This window comes from Lipophrys pholis (genome assembly GCF_963383615.2).
Source record: "Lipophrys pholis genome assembly, chromosome: 11".
NCBI classification, from domain to species: domain Eukaryota; kingdom Metazoa; phylum Chordata; class Actinopteri; order Blenniiformes; family Blenniidae; genus Lipophrys; species Lipophrys pholis.
In genome coordinates, this window is record NC_137631.1 from 6136918 (window position 1) to 6159420 (window position 22503).

The 22503-nt window shown below is 43.6% G+C and overlaps 1 protein-coding gene across 4 annotated transcripts; it reads left to right on the top strand.

Moving 5' to 3' along the window:
* The first annotated feature begins 561 nt into the window (after positions 1 to 561).
* On the top strand, positions 562 to 18687 carry eif4g2b (eukaryotic translation initiation factor 4, gamma 2b). 4 transcript variants are annotated; one of them, XM_080476152.1, is made up of 22 exons: positions 577 to 750; positions 2285 to 2393; positions 6420 to 6485; positions 7479 to 7604; positions 8773 to 8875; positions 9029 to 9160; positions 9441 to 9507; positions 10406 to 10557; positions 10638 to 10748; positions 11257 to 11439; positions 11539 to 11680; positions 12760 to 12923; positions 13008 to 13118; positions 13441 to 13569; positions 14202 to 14306; positions 14439 to 14654; positions 14754 to 14858; positions 14931 to 15012; positions 16403 to 16607; positions 16781 to 16989; positions 17095 to 17216; positions 17400 to 18687. In XM_080476152.1, exons 8-22 carry the CDS (start codon positions 10474 to 10476, stop codon positions 17463 to 17465), a joined length of 2034 nt encoding a protein of 677 aa, XP_080332278.1. In that variant the 5' UTR covers positions 577 to 750; positions 2285 to 2393; positions 6420 to 6485; positions 7479 to 7604; positions 8773 to 8875; positions 9029 to 9160; positions 9441 to 9507; positions 10406 to 10473; the 3' UTR covers positions 17466 to 18687. The 4 variants fall into 4 exon arrangements, with proteins under 4 accessions (XP_080332279.1, XP_080332278.1, XP_080332277.1 ...); XM_080476151.1 differs by having other exon boundaries at positions 14754 to 15012; XM_080476154.1 differs by lacking the exon at positions 13441 to 13569.
* Positions 18688 to 22503: the final 3816 nt, after the last annotated feature.

Genomic DNA, 22503 nt, shown 5'->3' on the forward strand with positions numbered 1-22503 from the left:
ACGCGTCAAGCATAAAACAGCCTTTCGTGTTCACGTCAAAATGTCAGTAGCGGGAGAAAAGAGGTTGGTTTGTCAGACTAAATCAATAGATGAATCTGTCAAAAAGAGAGTTACATAGAATATGGCTTCATTAAAGCAATGGACAAAATTAAAACTGAAAGCATCTTTTGTGCTAAAAAAAAAAACGTTAAATGAAAGCTGTCAACCTGCTTATTATGTCCCCAAACGGAGGGAAGATAGATCTATTTTGCTAAAAAAATAATATTGTGTCATAATGGGCGGGGGGCAGGGTGCAAACAAGCTTCAGAAACAGAATCAAAGTTGTTTTCTTAGAGTGCAATTGCACATTTGTGAAGTTGAGTGATTGCTTTTCATTTCAGACATTTTTCTTCCTGCCAATCAACTGATTGAGGCGGCCTCCTTTGTTTGGGGCGCACTCTCATTGGATAATATGCGCAGGAGGACCCTCCCTAAACAGAAATCCTTTTCTGTGATTGGCGAGAATTGACATGGCAACAAAATGCTGGACCAATAGAAATTGACGCCTTCCTTCCCCCATAAGGCTGCAGCTGCTGCGCTCTCACAGCTAGCTAAAGCAGAGAGGGTTAGATGTGTGTGTCTGTGCGGTCATCTTTATGCCTGGAGCTCTCCTGAGACCGTCGCAAAACCCGCATTTCCCCCTCCTACAGCTGTCTCATTTCTTCTTTGGTAGCCACACAACAATACCAAGCTGAAGTTGCTTCGGTGAAGGTAAGGTAATTCCTCCCCCTACACGAAAGCTGCACCGGCTGATCCAAAATGGCTCCCGTGTTGGAGGCGCTAACGTTTAGCTGCAGCCTGCTAACAAGAGGCGCATTAAAGCCCCGGAGCCGGTCGCTCGGTCGGTAGCCGAGCTCACCGACAGCTGATTTATATTCAGCCCGAAAATGGCGTCGTCGACAATCTTCTATTGACTGGCATTTGCAGAGAAATTAATTAACTGTCGAGAGTGTGCATGCATGACATCCCGTTGCAGTGTATTTATGTGGACATAAACCTGCATGATTACCCGGGGGAGGGGATGGAAACACTGGGGAGTTGGCAGTTAGGGGGCCGGCCTCGCTACGCTGCCCTGTCCGTGTCACTGCGCCAGCGGTGCGGCTGCTTCCAGGCTGGCCCCGTCCTCCATTCAGGACTGCAAAGCGGCTTGTAGCAGACACAGATCTGCGGCTGCTCCCTGAAGGAGTGACCTATACACGGTATAAACATGTTTGGTCGTGACGTCGCGGTCTGATGGCAAAGCTAATGAGCTTTTTTTTTTTTTAATGTTACACAGATTGCAGCTTGTTATATCAGTGTCAATAGCGCACACCAAGCGATTACTTTATGTTAATTCTCAATGGCGTCATACCAGCCGCTGCTCTGTTTACCGTAGTAAATTATCGTGCTTGACGTATTTCAAAATAAAAGTGACGTTCCAGTACAAGACAACTCATCCTAAGTTGGTTAATACGAAACAAATTAATATTAGTGCTAACACATAACAAGCAAAATAAATTAATGCGTCATTAATACAAACTATTAAAAATGGCGTTAATCAAACTTACTGCCTGCAGGAGCCAAAAAACACATTTTCAGGTCAGTGATTTATATTATATATTATCCCTCTGTTGCCATAAACCCATTTAACTTCAGGCGGCCAGGATGTGGCATATCAAAATATGAGCCCTCTGAAATAGCACTTCTGGGCTCCATTCCCTTGAACTTCAGACTGACATTAAAAGGAAATTCCCTGTTGTCATACACTCATTCCATACCAGACTGATCGTAGACAATATTGGGATGTCACTCACCAAGACCCTGTCCAATCTGATGTGGTATATCCAAATAAGAGCCCTCTGAAATGGCACATCTGGGCTCCTCTAACTTGAGACTAAAATTAAATTCCCTTTTAATTATTAATCTGAATTCAGAGCAAAACACATGGTATTTAAGAGGGTTCTTATTTTGATATGCCTTTTTGAGTCCGCTCCCAGGGCAATACATCGTGTATGGGTGCACTGCTAAGCAGAGCGGTTGCTGGCTTGACTCTGTTTTCCAAAGTGGAGGCTGGCTTGAAACCAGTTAATTCGCTGCAACATATCCTGGCCCGTAACAGACGGATGCACTGTTTATGAAGCTCAAATGATACACATTTTGGAATAACTCTCACAGCTGCATTTAGATCTGTGTGTATTTCAGTTTTTTGGGTTTTTTTTCCCCCTCTCCACAGCCTCTAATTGAGTTTTTATTTCTCTTTCCTCAGCACCGTTTTCCCCATCCCCTCCTATTATTCTTATTCTTTTGAGTATTCTTCATTGTCAAGCCGCCAAAGTGGAGAGTGTGATTGCAGAAGGGGGTGCTTCTCGTTTCAGGTAATGACCCCGACACTGCAGGCAAAACACCAAACATGAATCAGGGCCGAAAAAAAGAAAAAAAATTCACAGTTTGGGCTGAAACTTCCGGCCTTTGCAACAAAGCAGGATGTGGGAAGGCTCAACATGTCTGTCACACACTTTCCTTTGTGAGACCTTTTTAAAAAAGGGGGGGGGTTGAGTGCACACTGCGAGCCTTGGAAGTTTTTCTGTCCACTTGTTTGTGGACTGCTGATAGTACCACACACCCTGTTCCCACTGTACACTAAATTTATGGTTTGCTTGCATTCGGATATTCTATGGAAATGCCAAAGCTCAAGTCGGGCAGTTTTAGGCCCCGTCTTCATAACGATTAGTGTGAAAACGCATAATTTTTGCAATTATGTTTCAGAAAAGTCTCACGCTTACACAGCAACGTTCTGAAAGTGATGTTTGTCACCTTTGTAATGGCAGAAATACGGATAACAATGTAGTTAGCATGTGGGGCCACTAGTGGGGGCTGTTGTTTTGTTATTGTAGTGAAACCACACACGCGTGCAGAGAACAATACACTATAAACCTTAACAATGGCAAGTGCACAGACATTCTCGTGGACAGACAACGAAGTCGAATACTTATTCCGGGTGACTGTCAACTATAAAACTACAAAGTCCAGGAGAATATGGACTGGGAGTCGTGACATTTTGGATGCTGGCCTTGTTTTTGTTCATCTACTCGTACATGTGCAGAAGAACTATTTACCGTGGACGTGGTGTGTTTGCACAGTAGCAGCCGTCAACAAGGAGACGGGCCTCAGAGCAGAACCAGACATTCTCGTTTTCTCTTGTTTACACGACGATGTAGACAAAGGTTTTTTTGAAAAGGCCAACCTTGGAAACGTTTCCAAAACGTGGCGTTTTCAGTGGCTGCGAGCACTGTTGTTGTGTAAACGGACACCTAACACGCAATGAAAATTTTGCGTTCTCATTTCAAATCGTTGCCGTGTAAACGAGGGACGTAGATGATGTCTATCCATGTCATGTGGCTGCAGCCTCCCTAGGGGCTCCCTGAAGTTGGAAGGAAAAAAAAAGAATAGGCGTTTACTCTTTATTGGAACAATTCTTACCTTGCAGTCATACATGATGATTGTAACAAGTAAGACGTTATCAACTATTATTATTGCGTTTGCCTTCTTTTTTAAGGCTTACATTGATTAAAAAGGAATCTAAATTGGGTGACTCCTGGTTCATGTGGAACTGCCTTGTTTTGTTTGACCGAAAGTTAAAAGGTCACAGAGCAGGCGGTGCAAATAAATAAATAAATAGTGCAACTACATCTCTGGGAAAATAAATAGCAGTAATAGTAAAAATCTGATAATAAAACTGTGAGCCGGATATAAATGCAACAAAGAATGAAGGTCAAAGGTTAAATATGTATCAGCAGGAGGCCAGGCAGTGACCAGTACAGAGTTTTTGGCAAAACCGGTTGTTATTGTCATGTAGAGACGATGGGGGGTGTTGTCGGTAGCTGCTGAGAAGTTACTTGTAATCCAACTTCGTTACTTTTAAAAACTTGTAATCAGCAAAGTAACTAAGTTACCTTGTAAAGGAGTAACTAGTAATCAGTAATCCGATTGCTTTTAAGGTAACTGACAACACTGCTAATTATTGCTAAAACAGCATACGTCTATGAAAGTGCACAATTTTGGAAAAAATATTCCAAGGGAATTTGTACCCATTGAGGTGTATAGCCTGAAAGGTGTTGCTAAGCACACATGGATAAACCATGTCGCTGGTTTATATTTTCTGTGGGGAGACATGGAGACTAAATTTGGTATCGCTTCTCCATCAACAATGTTTCCTCTCCAGTTAAGGTGACTTTACCAACTGCCCAGTTTAAATGGTTTACTGGTGAACCTTTCATTGTCCATGTAGAGGCTCATACTGTGACTTTTCTGGGGGGAAAGGAAAACACATATTAGATAAATTCATTGATAAATGGTGAATGTCTTGGACGGATAAGTCCAGTGGTAGAAATGTACAGTTGAGAAATCCTTGCACGCTGCTGCAGGTCTTAATGGATAAAGTAATGTATTCTTGTCGTCTTGCACCCACAGTTCCTAATGGTAATGGCTCAGTGTGTTCTTGGCGCAGCAAAGCAAACAAATGTATCATAGTGGTGTTGTTTTTTTAACTTTAATAATGCAAAGGTTAAACACTGGCACATCGCCTGGAATCCTTACTGGAAGCGGAAGTCTATGCAGTCATTCATCTCACTTGTGCAGTTTACCAATGCTACATCACAACTCTTGAACTTAAGCATATTTAAAACCAGCGAGTGAAACTCCACTGAGAGTGCTTGAAAAATGCTGGTTATTTAGAAGAGGGAGTTGTTGAACATCTGAGTTTTTAGAGAAAAGTTGGCTCTAAACACTAGCGATGCACCGATGCCAGAATCGGGCTGTTGGTGTTCATAGGTAGCGTTGATGGAGAAGCTGTGTGGAGGTGGTTTGCAGCGACGCGTAGCCTTCGCGTATGACTCAGGTTTCATGACATTTAATGAGTGCTTGAATGTGCAAGTAGTGAAAGGTTTGTACTTGTTCTCCTACATTAAATAAAATATTGGTGCATCCCTGCTAAACACCAAAGTAAAATGTCTCATTAGGCCTGTTTTGTCGTGGTGAACCTGTAGAGGTTCCATCTGAAATTAAAATTAATTTAATGTGTAAAAAGAAGCAGCTGTTTTGACTTGCTCTGAATGAAACAGACTTCAGGAATTATTACGGCTTCATTTTAAAGGCAACGCAAACCAATAATAGAATCAATTCTAACGGGTTCAGAACCCTGCGAGGTCAACCGACAAGACCACAACTGGTAAATCTACTTAATGAGTTGAGGTGACCTTTATGTCATACGAGTGCCAGGAGAGAGGCATAAATAGGCCAGTGTCACAAATATGACCTCGCATCAAACTCCTAAGTTACAGGTGGTTTGAGGGCCCGTTTACACACTCCATAACCATTTCAAGTGAAAACGCAAACCTTTCGTTGTGTTTTGGTTTTTTATTTACACAACGATGGTGTTTGGAGCCACTGAAAATGCAACTTTTTCAAAACACTCAGACTACATCGCCGTCCAGATGGCGGAAGCGCTGCTGCTGCGAATGCACGCCACACCTGTAGTAAACGGTTCTTCTGCACATGCGCGAGTAGACGGACAATAGCGTTTGCTTCCTGAGTGTCATGACTAGGGTCCATAATGTTCTGGGGACTTGGTAGTTTTATAGTCGAGTCGCCGGCGATTGCAATCCAACTCTGTCGTCTGTCTGTACTCGTTATTGTTTATAGTATATCGTTCTCTCCTACATGTGTGTGTCTGGTTTCGTTATAGAAACAGGCAAAAGCGCTAACTACATAATTTTGCAGCATTTCTGCCGTTGCCGTTCAAGAGGACATTGTTTTCAAAATGTTGGCATGTGAACGTGAAACTTTTCCGAACTGGAAACGTTAAAAACAATGCGTTTTCACTTGAAATGTTGTCGTGTAAGCGGGGCCCAATACATGCATGGGTACCTCTGGACAACCTTCAAATAACAAGCTGTAATTCTTTGATAAGATCTGAATGATTCAGTTCCGGTTCCTGATCAAGCAGACGTGCCTTTTTCCTGCAGACGACAATGTAGGCGAGCCTGACATGCAGCTTTGTGACGAGCCGCCATGCAGTGTTTATTCCTGTCAGCGCTTCAGTAAATCACCAGTAATTGATGAGACATAGATCTCATACGTACAAAATCTAAATACCTCTTTTCAAAAAATGTTTACATGCATAGTTGTACATAATTTCTTGAATTTAGCCTTTGTTTATTTAATGTAATCTGTCATGGAGAGGAGAGCTTTTGTTTCCAAGTTTGTAGTGAAGGATGACTGTGCAAATGACTATGCAACATAATTAATCTCTTCTCCTCCGAGGTGGAGACGCAGCCTCGCTCAGCGTAGCCCGAATCTAATGCTTTTATTTATTTATTTATTTATTTATTTTCTCCCTGCAGTGCTTCTTCGGGGGGAGGAGGTGATAGGGGTGCACCTCAGCACTATCCCAAGACTGTCGGCAACAGGTTGGTTCGGAGTGAAACATTAAACAGATTCTGATACGAATGTCCGTGTGCTCGCCATTGTTGATGTTTGTAGTGTATTGTTCTCTGTAAGTGTGTGGTTTCATTACAAAAACAACCAACAGACACTCGTGCCCTCTCATGCTAACGACATCATCTTCAGTGTTTCTGCCGTTGCCGTGTAAATGAACATTGTTGGCAGAATGTTGCAGTGTAAACGTGAAACTTCGCTGAAAAGCAAACGCAAAAACGATGCGTTGTCATGGAAACGTAGCTTTCATCAAGTCAAATCCGTCAAACATGAACGCACCCTGAAAATTAGAAGCCCGGTGGCACAACCTGCCTTTGCTCATAGCTAGCTGGCAAGGTTAGTGAAGGCTGTTTGAATTGATCATGTTATAAACTCGCATAGCTAATGCTAATACTATTTAATATAAAGTGTGCAGTTAAAAAAAAAAAAAAAAAAAAAGGGTGTAACGTTTGATACTGTGGTTTAATGTTTTGGTTTTTTTTTTTCTTCTACTTGGTGGCCACATTAATTTGTTTTGTTTGGATGAGCTTCATTTTTTTCCCTGCCGCTTTCAGTAATGTAATCGCCTTCTAGTTTTTATCATGGTTCCAAAGTTTGATCAATGAGAAATGGTTTGGTAAACATGAGCCCCGATGCTAATTTGCCTCTGGTGACCATTGTCAATAGTTTTCTCCATTGTGCAATTATAGTCAACAGCTCTGTTGATTAGAGGGTCAAAATACCAGGAAACTGATTTGAATTCCCAGAAGTGCTGGAACGTGAAGTCGGCTGCCGACAACACGCACGCGCAGCAGCAGCAGCCCTCATGAAAGATGTTTTAGTGTGAGATGCAGCCCATGCCTATTCATTTCTATCTGGAGGTCCTGTGTTTTGGGGTAGTAAGATGGAGGCTTTCCTGCGTCGGGTGTGTTGTAACTGTGGCGTCGTTCCTCTTCGCTGAGCTTCTTGTGTCTGTGCCTCTGCAGCGAGTTCCTGGGGAAAACCCCAGGGCAAAGCGCTCAGAAATGGGTTCCTTCACGAAGCACTAGACGAGATGTCAACTCCAGCAACGAAAAAGAGCGACACGATGCAATCTTCAGGAAAGTGAGGGGGTGAGTGCAAAGACCGATTTCCAAGTAGATTGCCCTTCTCACACAAATAGCTTGTTATTTTTTCCCCCCATTCAACCTTTTTATTGAGCCTTTCAGAGCAGAGGAAGCGTCATTCCAGGCTTGCTCTGTTTCACATCACTGTCAATTGTTGAGTACAGTTCATGCAAAATATTTCCCATAATTACTCGGCTGAGAAATGAACCTCAGTCTTAATAATTGGGCCCTTGAATTCTGTAACTTACAGTTTGTATATATTTCAATGTTATAACAAAAAACAATATTATTCATAAAATGTAAGCAGAAGGCTTACATTTTATAACAAAAAACAATATTATTCATAAAATGTAAGCAGAAGGCTTTGGTGTTGATTCAATTGCATTAGTATTTTTCATTTAATGAAACTTGCTTTTTTATCCTTTATTCTCCCATTGACTTCAAATAAAACCCCACAAGGTTCCAGCGGGTGAAAGAATAGGAAATACATCAAAAATGACACAGCATTTGGTTTAATACTATAACAGCAGTGGGACTAATCATGTTATTTCAATGAGGCAGTTCTTGTTACGAAACAAACAAAAGCCACTTAAGCTAAAACATTGGCCGAAAGAAAAATCTGTATGATTAACTAGATTAAAAAAAGAAACGTGGTTAATTTATGGCCCAAAACAAGACCAAAGGGTTCAACATGCATGAAGACGCACAAACGCTTCAGAAAGTCCAAATGAAATAAATGATTATTATTAGAATATGATATATGGCTATAACTCAGGAAAAATGCATAAAAGTGGGTGTAAGGGTTAAACAAGCCTGTCTGACACAAACTGGGTATTTCCTAAAAACCAGAGTCATTCAGGCTTGAAGCTTTCCCTCGGGAGTTTAAATCATCTTTGTTTGGGCGCCATGAAGCAGCCGTCATTAGATGACTGTTTCGCTGAAAGCTCCTGCAGTGTGTTCCCTCTTTGTATCGGGTGATGTTTACAAGCACAATAAATGAAGCGATGACCATTTTCCCACGTGTGGTTTTAACGGCGACGTTCACAAAGCCGTGATTGTGGAGTCAGGCACATGATGCATGCGAAAGGAGTTCAAAAACGCGCTTTGACAGTTATAGGGGTTTTTCCTCAGCCGGCTCACCCTGACATCGTCCTGCTGTTATTGTTTTTCCCAGCATACTCAACAAGCTCACGCCTGAGAAGTTTGACAAGCTATGCCTTGAGCTCCTGAACGCGGGCGTAGATTCAAAACTCGTCCTTAAAGGAATCATCTTGCTGGTAAGCCTACCATTTCTGTTGTTGTTGTTTTAGATTCTTTAGCAGTCTGCTAAATGGAAATGGTTAGATCCAGTCTTGGCAGGCAGCTCCCAGTGAGTCATACCCGTCCGCTACATGCTTTAATGACCTCAGCTCTTGACTCGTGTGTGTCAGATTGTAGACAAAGCCCTAGAAGAGCCGAAGTATAGCTCGCTCTATGCTCAGCTATGTCTGCGCTTGGCAGAGGACGCACCAAACTTTGATGGCCCTTCATCTGAGATCCAAACATCCCAAAAGCAGAGCACAGTGAGTGCAGCTTTTCACTCTCCTCGCAAGTTCATTGTTCTGTCAGCCAGTGGTTTATTAGAAATGTATTTTCCTTCTCACAACATTCTGTTTTCTTTGGATTTAACAAAGCAATCAGCGCCTGTCTGACCTTTACAGAAAGATCAGGATTCTTCACTTTGTTTTGATTGGCTCTTTTAATGTGATGTAACAGCAGATTATTTGAAGGCACATTTTGTGCCTCCCGTGTAAACACGAGAGCCATCATGCGCTACAATTGTACACTTTGTTCCAACTGCAGACCTTCAGAAGACTGCTGATTTCCAAGCTTCAAGATGAATTTGAAAACCGCGCCAGAAATGTTGAAAGTAAGTTCTTGTGCATCTTTTGACCTCTTGCTGTCGAACCAAACAACTTTTTCACATCGTGCAAATACAAAATATACCGTTTTACAATCTCGTTATCGGAGTATACTGTGTTTATCTGAAAAGTTGGAACTTGTCCTCGTAGAGGACCCCTGTGTGAAAAGCAGCTAAACGTATAAACCAGGGGTGTCAAACACATTTTAATTCAGCGGCCACATTCAGAAATATCTGTATTTTCACAAAACCAAACAATTACGACTGAAAATGTCTACAATCACAGCATAAAGCCAATTTTAATAAAACCTTCAGGTGCAAAATACAGTGAAATGTCCAAAAACCACCTACAGCTGTTGCGCTATGTATGGTTTTACAAACTCACCCTGACAGCATGGCTCAGAGGCTAATGCCTTTATGTCGACATCTCATCTCAGGTCTCTGTCTTGTGTCCGCTACTCTTAAGAAATTTGTTTAAAAAAAAAAAAAGGATCTGAAATTTTACCATTTGCTTGAGGAGCTGTATTGGAGCCTCTTGCAGGCCGGTTTTGGCCCACAGTCCTTATGTTTGATGTCCCTGGTTTAAACCTATGTCTTCATCCAACTATCAAAATCCATGTGAATATATATATTATTATTTCATATTGCTTGTTTTTATATCAAATATGGGGATGTGATTGTAGGAATTGACCGTTCAAACAGCTTGTAAACAGACTATATTTTTAATGTTCAGATTGATTCCAAAAAACAATCTGAAGCTCCTGTTACTCATCAGCCTGTAGCTGGATTTTGTCTCGACTGTTTCAAAAAGGGTCAATACTTTTTTAAGCGTGACTCCTCTCATAAAGGAGTGGCAGCTCCTGCCACTGCGTCCAGTGTAATGCCAACTTTCTCTCCGTCTTTTCAGTCTATGACAAACATGACAACCCTCTTACTTCTGAGGAGGAGGAGCAGCGTGCCATTGCCAAGATCAAGATGCTTGGCAACATTAAATTCATCGGGGAACTTGGCAAACTCGACCTCATCCATGAATCTATCCTTCATAAGTGCATCAAAACAGTACGTACACACTTGGGTTGGCACTCGTTGCAGCTTGGGTTTGAGGACGCCGTTTCTGATCTGTGTCTCTGCTCCTGAAGCTTCTGGAAAAGAAGAAGAGAGTCCAACTCAAGGATATGGGAGAGGATCTGGAATGCCTCTGTCAGATAATGAGAACAGTGGGGCCGAGACTCGACCATGAGAAAGCAAAGGTAACGGCTCAGATTTTTCCAGATTCAACATGCGATGGTCGGATCGAAACATGTAGAAATGATCAATGATGTGAACACAAACCGAACAATTTTATTTATTCTTATGCCTGCCTCTTTTAGCAGAAAGGCACAAAGATTATGGTCCCAGGCAGCAAATTGTTTATTTTTCTTTAATAATGTTTTTGCGAGTAACTAGTCCCGCACCGTTGGGAGCACAGACACAAAAAGCACATCAAAATGTGTGGAATGTTCGGGAATTTGATGCTATGACTTTTGTTAAACATTTGGCTAATATATCCCTAAAAACTGAAATAAATGTCCCATTCAAAGTGGATGGGAGAGGCAGGCACACAAAATTTCCTCTGGACTTTTTTTCTAGTTGATATTGCCCTGGGTGACTGTGTCATTTCAGGTTCTTGCTTAATTTGACCGTTTGAACAAATTTTCAACACGTTTGTAAATCCTGCTGTGTAACTAGATGCTTTTTGTTTCCTCTTGTGCCTCTCAGTCTTTAATGGATCAGTACTTTGGCCGTATGCGATCCTTAATGAACAACAAGGAGTTGCCCGCTAGGATCCGCTTCCTACTGCAAGACACAGTGGAACTGCGAGAAAACAACTGGGTCCCCCGCAAGGCTTTCATCGACAACGGACCAAAGATGATTCACCAGATCCGTCAGGACGCAGTGAAAGTGAGTCCAGAGGGAATAAAATATGCATCTTAACACGATAAAGTTTCAAGTGTGACTCTGCAGATTTGTAATCTTCATGTTTGATTAATCTGTCTCTAGGATTTGGGTGTTTTCATCCCAGCGCCCATGTCTCAGGGGATGAGGATGGACTTCTTCCTGGAAAGCCCTTTCATGCCCAACAGATTGAAACTGGACAGGGAGACTCTCGGGGGATTGGCAGACATGTTTGGACAGATGCCAGGTTTGTCTTGTCGGCGTTTCCAAAACCTCAAAATGCTCCTCGTCTTTTCTTTTCCTGGTTGGTTGGTGTTTGGTCCACATGACCTTTCCCTCCTCGCTCTCTGGATGAAATGTTGCTGGGCTGTTGCAGTGCATTTAAAAGAAGTCATTGTGTGGCAACGCAGAAACCAACGTGGTATTTGTTTCTATGACTGCACAGTTGTAAAGTACCAGTACTGGATTGTTGACGATGCAACAAATTCTCACATTGTGTTGGCTGCTGTGAAGTGTCCAGATATACTGTGAACTCTCCTGTCACACATGAGATTAGGATGACGAATTAAGGCCCCGTTTACACCACAATGTTTTCATGTGAAAACTGGAAACTTTTGTAGTGTTTTTTTTTTTTTTTTTTCCTGTGTCCGTTTACACAACAAGGGTTCTTGGAGCCACTGAAAATGAAACTTTTTGAATACTACTCCCAAGGTGGAACTTCTCGAAAATGATTTGTGTCCTATTTTCTGAAACGCGTCTACTGCGCATGCGCACCAGGGCTAGAGGGAAGAGTTCTTGTGCACATGCATGAGTAGTTGGACAATAAGAACAATGTTTCCTCCAGAGTGTCATGACTCCCAGCTCATATTCTCCTGGGACTTGGTAGTTTTAGAGTTGAGTCACCAAAATGGCAACCCACCTTGGTTGTCTGTCCATACAAATGTCTCCACATTGTCCACTAGTGGCCCAACATGAAAACTACATTTTCAGCGTTTCTGCCGTTTCTGTGTGAACTGACACCATTTTCAAAACACTATATGAACATGAAACTACAATGTTTTCTCTTGGAACTCTGTCATGTTAACAGGCCCTTGGTTCCATCTGACAATTGTTTTTCTTCAAAATAGGTGTGATACACATGGTTCCCTGAGAATTTGCCTCACAAAACCGGTTGAGCACTCTTGGAGGGGAAAGACTGCAGTTTCTTTTTTTTTTTTTTAAGCTTCCACAATGAAGGGAAAATGGTGCTGTGTCGATGCCGGCTACTTATTTGTAGTTGGGGCTGTTTTTCCGTCCCTGCATCATCTCTATACTTTGTGTTCACAGGCAGTGGGATTGGAACTGGCCCAGGGGTTATTCAGGACAGATACTCGCCCACTATGGGACGCCATCGCACCAACCCGCTTTTCAACGGTCACACCGGCCACATCGCCCCCCCACAACAGTCGCAGTTTGACATGGGGCCCAAGCCTTTTGTTAAGTCCAACCAGGTAATCATTTTGAAAGAGCCCAATGAAAGATTTTTGTAGTTTTTTTTCCCCAACAGCCTTTGTAATGGTCTTCCCTTCAAACAGGTTCAGAACCAACATTTCCTCAACCAGAACCACTTGGCCCAGCAGCAGCAGGTCCAGTCCAAGGACACGCCTCCACGATTCAGCAAGAAAGGACAGCTCAATGCAGATGAGGTTAAAGACATCAGGCTTCTCGATGTGTGCCTGCTGCCTGTTTGACTCGATGCCCAGTGATTATAAAAAGACGCGTTATTCTGAGGGACACAACCAGCTACTGGTCTACTTCTCTGCTCTGCATTCTGTCTTTAGTCTCCTCCTGCTTTCCTGTCCCTCCACTTCTCCTCTCTATCACTATACCTCTAACTGGTAGCTGGTCCACTGATTGCGATTATGAGAGATGAGGGCATCACTTGCGCAGCCATAATCTAGAGAGGAGAGAATGTTGCTGAAGGCTCTTATTAATCCGGTTGCATCCTCCTTGTTACCGATGCCACAGATCAGCCTCCGGCCTGCTCAGTCATTCCTCCTCAATAAGAACCAGGTGCCCAAGCTCCAGCCCCAGATCCCCACCATGATGCCTCCCAGTGCCCAGCCCCCCCGCACCCAAACCCCTCCTCTGGGACAGGTAAGAGACAAGTACATGTCGCTGATTCCCAACCAATTAGTGGAACTAAACTTCGAAATCGACTCGGCGCCAAAATCAGTGTCACTTGTGTGATACACGTCCATGAAAATATTCCATACAAGCCAGCTTTCATTCAAACTAACGCTGGGAAAAATAATGTGTGACTATCCCCTCAAACTCGATGACGACGATTTCTTTTATCACCAGGAAGTGCCAGAAAAGACAAGAAATCGCCTCGCAAATTCGCACTTGACATTGAATGGTCACTCTCGCTAAACCACGCCACAAAACCAGCCCACCTAACTTCTAACCAATCCCCCATCTCCTCTAACCATCCTCCAACTCCCCCTCTAGGCCCTCCACCAAATGATGAGCTCAGCACAGCTCATGTAGGCAACATTGAACATTTCATTTCAGTAACTGACAGGATAGAACACTAAACAAACCCATTGACCTTATTTGAATCGCTGCAGTCCGATCGGAATTCCGAGAACTGAAAGCAACTGGGAACGTGTGAGAGAATGAATTAAACGCTTTTATTTTCTGTGGTTAATCGAAATAAACACGATATCAAAATCTCCTGAGCTGTTCACCTGGACGTGTGCATTAACTCCCTGACCTTTGGCCCTCAGCCGCCACAGCTTGGCCTGAAGACCAACCCTCCACCCATTCAAGAGAAACCTCAGAAGACAAACAAGAAGCCTCCACCTTCCCGGGAGGAACTTCTCAAGATGACGGTAAAGACCAAAGCACAGAGTAGCTCAGCGACTCACTGTAAAGGCTCGCCTCCATGTTGGGTCTCGCTGGTTACCCAACATCACTGTGGGGATCAGAGCAGCTCACGCTTTGCTCTCGGCTCCGCCCTGCAGGAGGTGACCGTGACCGAGTACCTGAACACGAAGAACATGACGGAGGCTGTGAGCGGCGTGAGGGAGATGAAGGCTCCGAAGCACTTCCTGCCAGAGATGCTGGGTAAGATCATCGTGTGCTCTCTGGACCGCCCCGACGAGGACAAGGAGCACGCCAGCACTCTGATCCACACGCTCCGCACCGAGGGCCTCGTCACCGGAGAGAACTTCATGCAGGTACGAACTGACTCATCAAAAATATTCTCAGCGTGCTGTTTGTGGTAATCGTTACCCAAACGCTCGTTTTATTTGTTTGTTTGTTTTTTCCTCGTCAAGGCTTTCCTGAACGTCCTGGACCAGTGCCCCAAGATCGAGCTGGACGTGCCCCTGGTGAAGTCCTACCTGGCCCAGTTCGCGGCCCGGGCCATCATCGCCGAGCTGGTGAGCGTGGCAGAGCTGGCTCACCCGCTGGAGAACGGCACCCACTTCCCCCTCTTCCTGCTCTGCCTGCAGCAGACGGCCAAGCTGAAGGACCGCGAGTGGCTCACCGACCTCTTCCAGCAGAGCAAAGTCAACATGCAGAAGATGCTTCCAGGTACAGATCCCGGCAAATCATTTCTGTTTGAAAACGAGCAGACACCTTCAGTTTAACCACCCAGCCAGCCCAGGAGGAGCCATGTTTCCCAAACTACATGAGCTCATCTGGGAGCTGCTACTGGATGATTGGTCTCGATGTGGGTCAGTCTGGTCCCCGCCTCCTGCCTCTCTTCTCGCCCGCCAGCATGTAGAGAGAACCGCTATATACCTGACTCCAAGTTAATCTCATCTGCATCTCGGACATCCTGCCCCGTTACTGCCACGTCTTAACGTTTTATCTTTGAGGAGAACAATGTGTGACTGATATCATCTAGGATCGTTTGCTCGTCTGATTTTCTGCAGTTTAGCAGCAGGCTGTTTTCCAGTCTGTGACCTCAGTTAGCCTCAGCGGCCTCTTCCACAACTTGAATTAACTCTTTGCAGGCTGTGTCTAAACAGGTCCTGTTAAGGTCCAAGATCCCTTTACGTCTTTATTACCACTCAAAGCATTAATGTGTCCGAGACGAATCAATTGCCTCACACTTGGTGGTTTGTTTGGCCAGAGCAGATCTTGTGGATTGGTTTTGGTCCACAGGCCTTATGTTTGCAAACGTGAGGAGAAATGTCTTGGACCAAAGTGACAAAGTTTCACTTTAATTCTGATTGTAATGCCACATTGGACAGTATAATACTCTGGTCCAGCATCACATGTTGAAGTTCTCTGTGGGACATTAACCAGAAAATTATCTTCTTGGTCAAACTCTACAAGTTAGGATCACCAAAGACAAGAAGGTAGTTTATCATAGAGGAGGAATCGCTTATGTTGATCACAAAGAAGAGAATTGCAGCGTTAACTGTTTTTGTACCGCATGCTCATTATTGACGGCGTGATTCACTTTTAGCGTTCACCTGAATGGAAAATGCTTTTTAGTACCTCTAAGAATGTCCTGAAAAGGAATAATATACGTGACGCTGATTAATGGGAAAGCTGAATCACAAAAGCCTGGAGGATCCATGACGGATTGCCAGGATCTGTATGACTGGAGCATGAGAGGAAGTAACTTTAAATACCTGCTCACTTTCAACATTTCCCCCGGAGCATTCGGTGAAAACAAAGCCAGGAGACGTCATTGTGAATTATCATGAAGTTATGAGGAGATGGACTTTTCCTTTTTCCACCGTTTGGTGTTTCTTCTGGCTTCTGCGTTCTCTCTAAAGAGCAACACTTCCAAGAACCCCCCCCTCCATCAGAATTATGACTGACCCCTGGTGGTGTTCACTGTGCACTGCAGGGACTCCTGTTTGGAGATTTCAGTTGTCGGATCTCGTCAGTAGATTTAATGGTTTATTTTGTCGTCAGTGACTTTTTTTGACGAACCGAGGCTCAACCGTGTGTTTGTCGCTGTCAGAAATCGATCAGAACAAGGACCGCATGCTGGAGATCCTGGAGGGGAAGGGCCTGAGCTTCCTGTTCCCGCTGCTGAAGCTGGAGAAGGAGCTGCTGAAGCAGATAAAGGCAGACCCCTCTCCTCAGTCCATCTACAAGTGGATTAAAGACAACATCTCGCCCAAGCTTCACACCGACAAAGGCTTCGTCAACATCCTCATGACCAGGTACAACACGGCGAGTGGTGGTTCTTTACTGGAATCACAAATGAACAGGAAGTCACGTTTTTATTAAGAGATTATGAAGCCAAACTTCTCAAGTAAACAAAAAATAAAGAAACGGTGGGAGTCTATTTTAAAACAAAGGTTAGATCGTCTGAGTCTCTGCCGTCTCCTTCCAGTTTCCTCCAGTACATCGCCCAGGAGCTGTGCGTGGCCGAGGGCGACGAGCAGCTGGCGGCCCCCTCCAAAGAGACGCTGGAGCAGGAGAAGCTGCTGCTGCTGGCCTTCAAGCCCGTCATGCAGAAGTTCCTGCACGACCACACCGAGCTACAGGTCAGCGCCCTCTACGCCCTGCAGGTGCACTGCAACGCCAGCAGCTTCCCTAAAGGTACGAGACGGGGGACCCACCCCCCACCACCACCACCACCACCAACAAAAGAATCCATCATGTCATTCTACTTTTTTTTTAAATTAAAACAATGTTTTTTCTCAGGCATGCTGCTTCGCTACTTTGTCAACTTCTACGACATGGAGATCATTGAAGAAGAAGCCTTCCTTGCATGGAAAGAAGACATCACCCAAGAATTCCCCGGAAAAGGAAAAGCTCTATTCCAGGTACAGTGACGCACCATTGTGTTATATGTGAGGTACAATTCTGGGTTCTTTAATCCTTTTTTTCTTCCATATGAAGGAAGGTTCTTGTTGGTTACATAAAATGGAAAAAGATAAATAATGCCAGATAAAGTGGGAAATCACTGGATTGAATCCTGACGTGTGCTGCTCCCCTCCCCCGCTCAGGTAAACCAGTGGCTCACCTGGCTGGAGACTGCGGAGGAGGAGGAGTCGGAGGAAGACGCAGACTGAGGAAGAAGAAACATCCAAGCAGGAGTCATCGTGGCGTAGATCAAACCTTGGTTTTCTCATTCGCTCTGGTCGTTTCCCCAATTTTGTGTTCCCCGCCGAATTAGAAGCTCTAGCATGTGAAGCAGAACCGCTCGCTCCGTCTGCCGCCTCACGGCGTTCGCTTTCCTCACAAACCGGGAATTCTGGGGAGTCTGAAGTGACACAACCTTATTCTGTGTTGCATGTTTGTTTGTTTTTTTTCTTACTGATTTCAACCCTATAGTGTAAAAAAAAAAAAAAAAAAAAAAGCTTTATGAAACGTAGAATTCCTTCCTTCTCTTTCCTCAAACGAGAAGAAACTAGTGACGATGTCGGCGACCGCTGCTGGAACAACCAAAACGATGGAAGGTCCTGTATGAGGGGGTCCAGACGCCGTCACGAGGCCGAGCAAAGCGTCAGCTGGCAATAACAAAAATAACTGCATGTGTAGTCCAGCCCTACTAAACTCTTTTTCTAAAAGTGCTCTTCATAGCCGCTGAGGACGAGCATGCTTTTTCTTTTTAAACTAGTCCCCCCCCCCCCCCCCCCCCCCTTTTTTTTGTTACCTTTCGCTCTTCCTTATCGTTTATCACAAGAGTGGTTGCAAGTACTCGATTCACGTTACAATATTTAAAAAAAACAAAAAAAAACGACCTTGTACTCACTGGTGTGCCGCCGTAACGTTTCAAAGTTGCCTGTGTTTCTACCTCTTAGTTAGATGGGCTTTTTTTGTTTTCTTTTTTTTTTTTGTGCTGGGAAGATGAAATCCAAGAAGAATCGGAAGTATTTGAAGTCCTGGCCTGATGGCACACAAGTGGGTTGTTTTTTTTTTTTTTCTTTCCCCAATAAAGGCTCAGCACAGTTAACGAGTATCCATATTTAAGAGTTGGAGACAGACAAGCTTGTCTCCATGAATTGGGCGGCTCCTCTTTGAGGAAAACCTTTTGAGGGACGGTGTCGGTGAGCTGTTACATGCGTTTCTTAATTTCAGGTCCAAAAGAATCTGTTTGATTGGTTAGTTTGTTTTTCTTGACCGCCCCCTCCCTTCTTGCTAAAACAAAACAAATGGTCAACTTTTAACCAACAAACATGCTCACAAGTGAAAGTTTGTAAGTTGATGGATTTGGATCTGAGTGTAAGGTATTCATAATTTTTGTGCACCTATATTGCTTTAATGTCAATAAAGTCGAGTACATGAGCACCAGTACACGCTTTTTTATTTATTATGTCCAGGGGCCACTGGTCATTAGGGGCAGGTGGGGCTGAGCCCCACCTGGTGTCATCAGAAAGGACTGCATCTAAAGTTTGTTATTAATTCTTTAAGATTATCTACAATATTTTCTTGTCTGTGAATAAAACTTCCTCCTATAGAGCATAATTACTGTGTGAGGACTGAACTCCCTGGTTATTGGTCTCCTCTTGCTGCTTCAGGTTGTTTCCTCCTGATCCACACCGATGGTGCATTAGTGGGGCTCGCCCCTCCGTCACCATGCAGTGTGTATTGCATGCAGTAAAGTGTAAGTGCACATGCTCAGGCTGTGGCTCCGTTCATTCAGATCACGTGATTTTTAATGCCGAGTGGGGCTTGAAGACCTGAAGCTCCACTAATGTCATTTAGATGCTCGAGCTGATTGGCTGGTGCTGATTGAGGCGGAGCTTCACAGAATCGGAGCCAGTCGTCACAAACACCAGCTTGTTCAGCCTTCAGCATTCACACTTGCATTTTCTTGGGGAAATGCAAAGCTAAAGGTTACATTGATCCTCTCCACATACTTGATATTACCCTGTGCTGCGGTTTAACTGATGAATCAAAGTGACGAATCACTGCTTTGGTTGTTAATTATGAAACAGTATCTCGACAATTTGTGATTCTTGTGATGTTTCACATTAAAATTACAGTAAAAGCTTTTAGGCAGGTCGTCAAAGCAGAAATTCTGAACTCCAATAAGGATCTGGCGCCAGTAAAATAAGGTTGTAGTACTGGGACATGAACGCTACTCTGAAAGTAGATCAAACACTTCTTTAATACCATGTGATTCAGGCCTCGTTCACACGAGCCAAAATTGTCTTTTTTCTCGCCGGCGTTCTGGAAAAAAATACCATCCACACAGCTTAACAAGTAGTACATATGCCAGGCCTTTAAGGGGCGCTGTGACTTACCAAATACATTACAAACGCAGAAGACGTGGAGAATGGAAACGGAAGACACAGAGAATAGGCCTGCTCCTCCTTGTACTCCAACATATCACCGTATTAACCTGACTAGCATCAGAGGGGATGAGATCATCGTTTAGCGTGAATGTGCATCTATGACCGTCTACGTCTCAAAGCCAAGCCGACATTTTAAAATATCTCCCCACTCTGGAACCTGTGTTAAAGGAAAAAAATAAATAAATGTTTTCAGGCTTAAACGACCAGATCGACCAAAAACTGCTTTTACAGGCCCTCAGACTTGGGCCCCATTTACATAGCAACAAATTCCAGTGGAGACTTTACTTGTGTCTTGGGCGATGTTTTGAAAACATTGCTGCGTCAGCTTTTCTGAAACGAAAATGCCAAAAACTATGCTTTTTCACTTGAAGCGTTGTATAAGTGGAGACGAGGTCACAAGAGAGAAACTTGCCTTTCTCTCTCGTCGGACATGAGCAAGACTGCATAACGCTGCCCCCACAGGTCGTCAGCAGTAATACTCCCGATGCTCGTAATGACAGCAGAAGACTCTTTATCCACCTGAGTATTCAACATCAAGGTAATGGGCAAAATTTAACAACATGGGCAAAGTTTATTTGCATAACAAGACATAAGAATCGCATAATCTTACTCCACACAAATACAGTTTTTCTACTTCATGGTAATCTGACAAAAAAAAGCTCACAATAGCCTAAACAAGTGGTAAAAATGTTTTTCTTGCAAAACAACACTTTTCATATTTTTAGTTTCTATTTAGTTTTTTTGGTGACATTGTGCAGTTATTCAAACAGCAGTAATGAAGTTTTTCTTTTCCTGTGGTACTTTAGCAGCGTTCAGTTGTAATACAGTGACACCTAGTGGTTTCAGATGGTATATTTCGGATATTTAGGAAGCTTCTTAATGTAACCAGCTTCACCACTTTAGAAAAAGTGCCACTTATAGTCCAAAGAAACAGTCCATTTGTGTAGCTGCACCCAACTGACTCGAGCTTTGATTTGAAATCGAATGTTGTCACACTGACTGATCACTGGTCCTGGTCCGTGGGAATCCAGAAGTATTCCACCACCTTCCTGCTCCTGCGTGTGGGGGCCGAGTCGGGCCGCTCTCCCCCGAAGGCGGCCAGCTCGTCGAAGTGACTCGGTCCCTGATCCCGGCCTGTGTGCGGGGCGGAGACTCTGAACATGGACCTGGAGAAACAGGAGCCGTCAGTCTGTGTGTTTCTAAGGGGATATTTAATCAAACGAAGGGCATGTCGACTGTTAAGCCCCACAGTGAGAGGGAGCATATTGATTCCCAACTAGGAACTTTTTCAAAATGCTCTGACTGTTGTTGTGCAAAAGGGGGGGATGCAACTTTTTGGAAAACACTTGTATAAACTGGATGTTAGTTTTATTCCGTTTCCTGTTTTAACTTGTTTGGATTCACATAAAACAAATATTATATTTTGTATCAAACCAACAAGTGTCTGAGTGAAGATTTTGAGATTTGTTCGTGAATTTGCAGACACACTGACGACACAATGAAAATTTGACAATAAATCCAGAAAGTTGTCATACTTTCATACACAGATACTAATATGGCGAGCACTGTGAAATTCACCACTAAGTCGGAGTTTGTATTTAGCCAGTTTGTTTTCTTCCGCTTTCTGTTTAATTTCCTGTTATAGTGGTAGCCGTAGTAAGTGTGGCGCCCCCCGGTGGCTACATTAATTACCTGGAAGAGCTCCTCTCGGGGTCCTCCGGAGGGGACTCTGGAGTGGAGATGTACACCGGATCCCCCTCCTGCACAGAACCACGTGACACAAGAGAAGTAACATCAAGTTCCGACAGCTTTTCTGAACCTTTAAACGGTCATTGCTCTATTTTTTTTTTTTTTTATGCTCACGGTGAAGTTTCTTGGAGAGCCGTCTGGGTTTTTGAGGATTTTAACCCTCTGATCGCTCTCCGTCATGCAGAGGAAGTAGCTCTTGATGTTGGCCTGACACTGTCAAAGGAGATCAAAATTCACAAAAATCAACACGTCAGATACAAAAATCACAGAGAATGACCACAAAGGGACGTAGTCACACAAAATGACGACGACACATGTATCCCGGTAACACAAAGACGTCACATAAAGTGACCGCTGTGAGTGCACACTCACCACACATGGAAGACAATACATAAATTATCGACAATAACTTAACCCACAGTGCAACACTCTAAAAGATATAAGTGTATAAGTGTAAGATAAGTGTTGTCAATAAAAGACTGCTTGTTGCTAATTATTGGCGTTTGACTTGAAATCGGTTCAGGCTTTAAACATCAGTCTGTAAGGTTTATATTATCGTTGAATAGTGAAAATTTAAAAAGATGATCGAAAACACTCAAAAATCTGATGCAAGCTGTGTAGGTTTTTCTTTATGGCCTCATTGGACTTGCACATATTGCCTTGGGGGTACTGTAGGAGCATTCGGTCAGACAGTGACATCTAGTGGTCACTGGTGGTATATATCTGTGTATTTCGATATACTGATTAAGTCACTTGTGAATCTAAGTCGCACAATAGACCAAAAAAACACACAGAGTGTGACTTATACTGCAGGCAATTTGGTATCTTAATGTTTTTTGTTGTTGTTTATTACTCTTTTACTAGTAGACGTCTCTGAGGACACAGTGGATCCAGATGAGAAGGTGAGGGTGCATCTTGTAATTTGACGTTTGCTCACTTTTTTTCCAAAAAAGAATAGGTTTACGCGCCAAAACGTGAAAACGTGAACAGGTGAAAAACCCCCAAAACATTCATTGCATTTTTTTTTTTCCCATTTACATGACAACAGTGCTTGTATTCA

What these genes read in the sequence shown, in the direction of transcription:
- eif4g2b (XM_080476151.1), top strand. Translation starts at nt 10,474, where the DNA reads ATGCTTGGCAACATTAAATTCATCGGGGAACTTGGCAAACTCGACCTC. An exon ending in AAACCCCTCCTCTGGGACAG is followed by an intron (nt 13,570 to 14,201) that starts GTAAGAGACAAG and finishes TTTGGCCCTCAG; the next exon opens with CCGCCACAGCTTGGCCTGAA. An exon ending in CATGCAGAAGATGCTTCCAG is followed by an intron (nt 15,013 to 16,402) that starts GTACAGATCCCG and finishes TGTCGCTGTCAG; the next exon opens with AAATCGATCAGAACAAGGAC.